Raw genomic sequence first — 275 nt, 5'->3', positions numbered from 1 at the left:
TTCTTTGTTAACGTTAACAGTTGGGTTGGCGTTATCGAAGAGGCCTGTAATCATATAAAAAATGTGCTTTACTTAATCTACGTACGTCCCTTCCCTCTGACCACCCACCCTGCTTATTTGTACCATAATTCCAGGATGGAGACAAACGGAAAGTGGTTGTGGAAGAAGACTGAGACCGAAAAGTTATTCGAAGTTTTTGCCGTCAGTTACCAGCTCACCATCGTCACTTGCGAACCCCTGCTTGAAGCACAGGTCATCCAGGCTCTCACCCATTT

General features: G+C 45.1%; 1 protein-coding gene across 4 annotated transcripts in view; it reads left to right on the top strand.

Moving 5' to 3' along the window:
* Positions 1-275, top strand: part of LOC119585068 — a 15,302-nt gene that overhangs the window by 10,590 nt on the left and 4,437 nt on the right. For all 4 annotated transcript variants that reach the window (XM_037933686.1, XM_037933687.1, XM_037933688.1 and 1 more), the window contains exon 2: positions 135-275. In XM_037933686.1, the coding sequence (XP_037789614.1) occupies positions 136-275 (140 nt within the window). In that variant the 5' untranslated portion in view covers position 135. The remainder of the gene's footprint in view (positions 1-134) is intronic.

The sequence above is a fragment of the Penaeus monodon genome, chromosome 19 (genome assembly GCF_015228065.2).
Source record: "Penaeus monodon isolate SGIC_2016 chromosome 19, NSTDA_Pmon_1, whole genome shotgun sequence".
Lineage (NCBI taxonomy): Eukaryota > Metazoa > Arthropoda > Malacostraca > Decapoda > Penaeidae > Penaeus > Penaeus monodon.
This window is presented reverse-complemented; position numbering and strand designations above follow the sequence as displayed.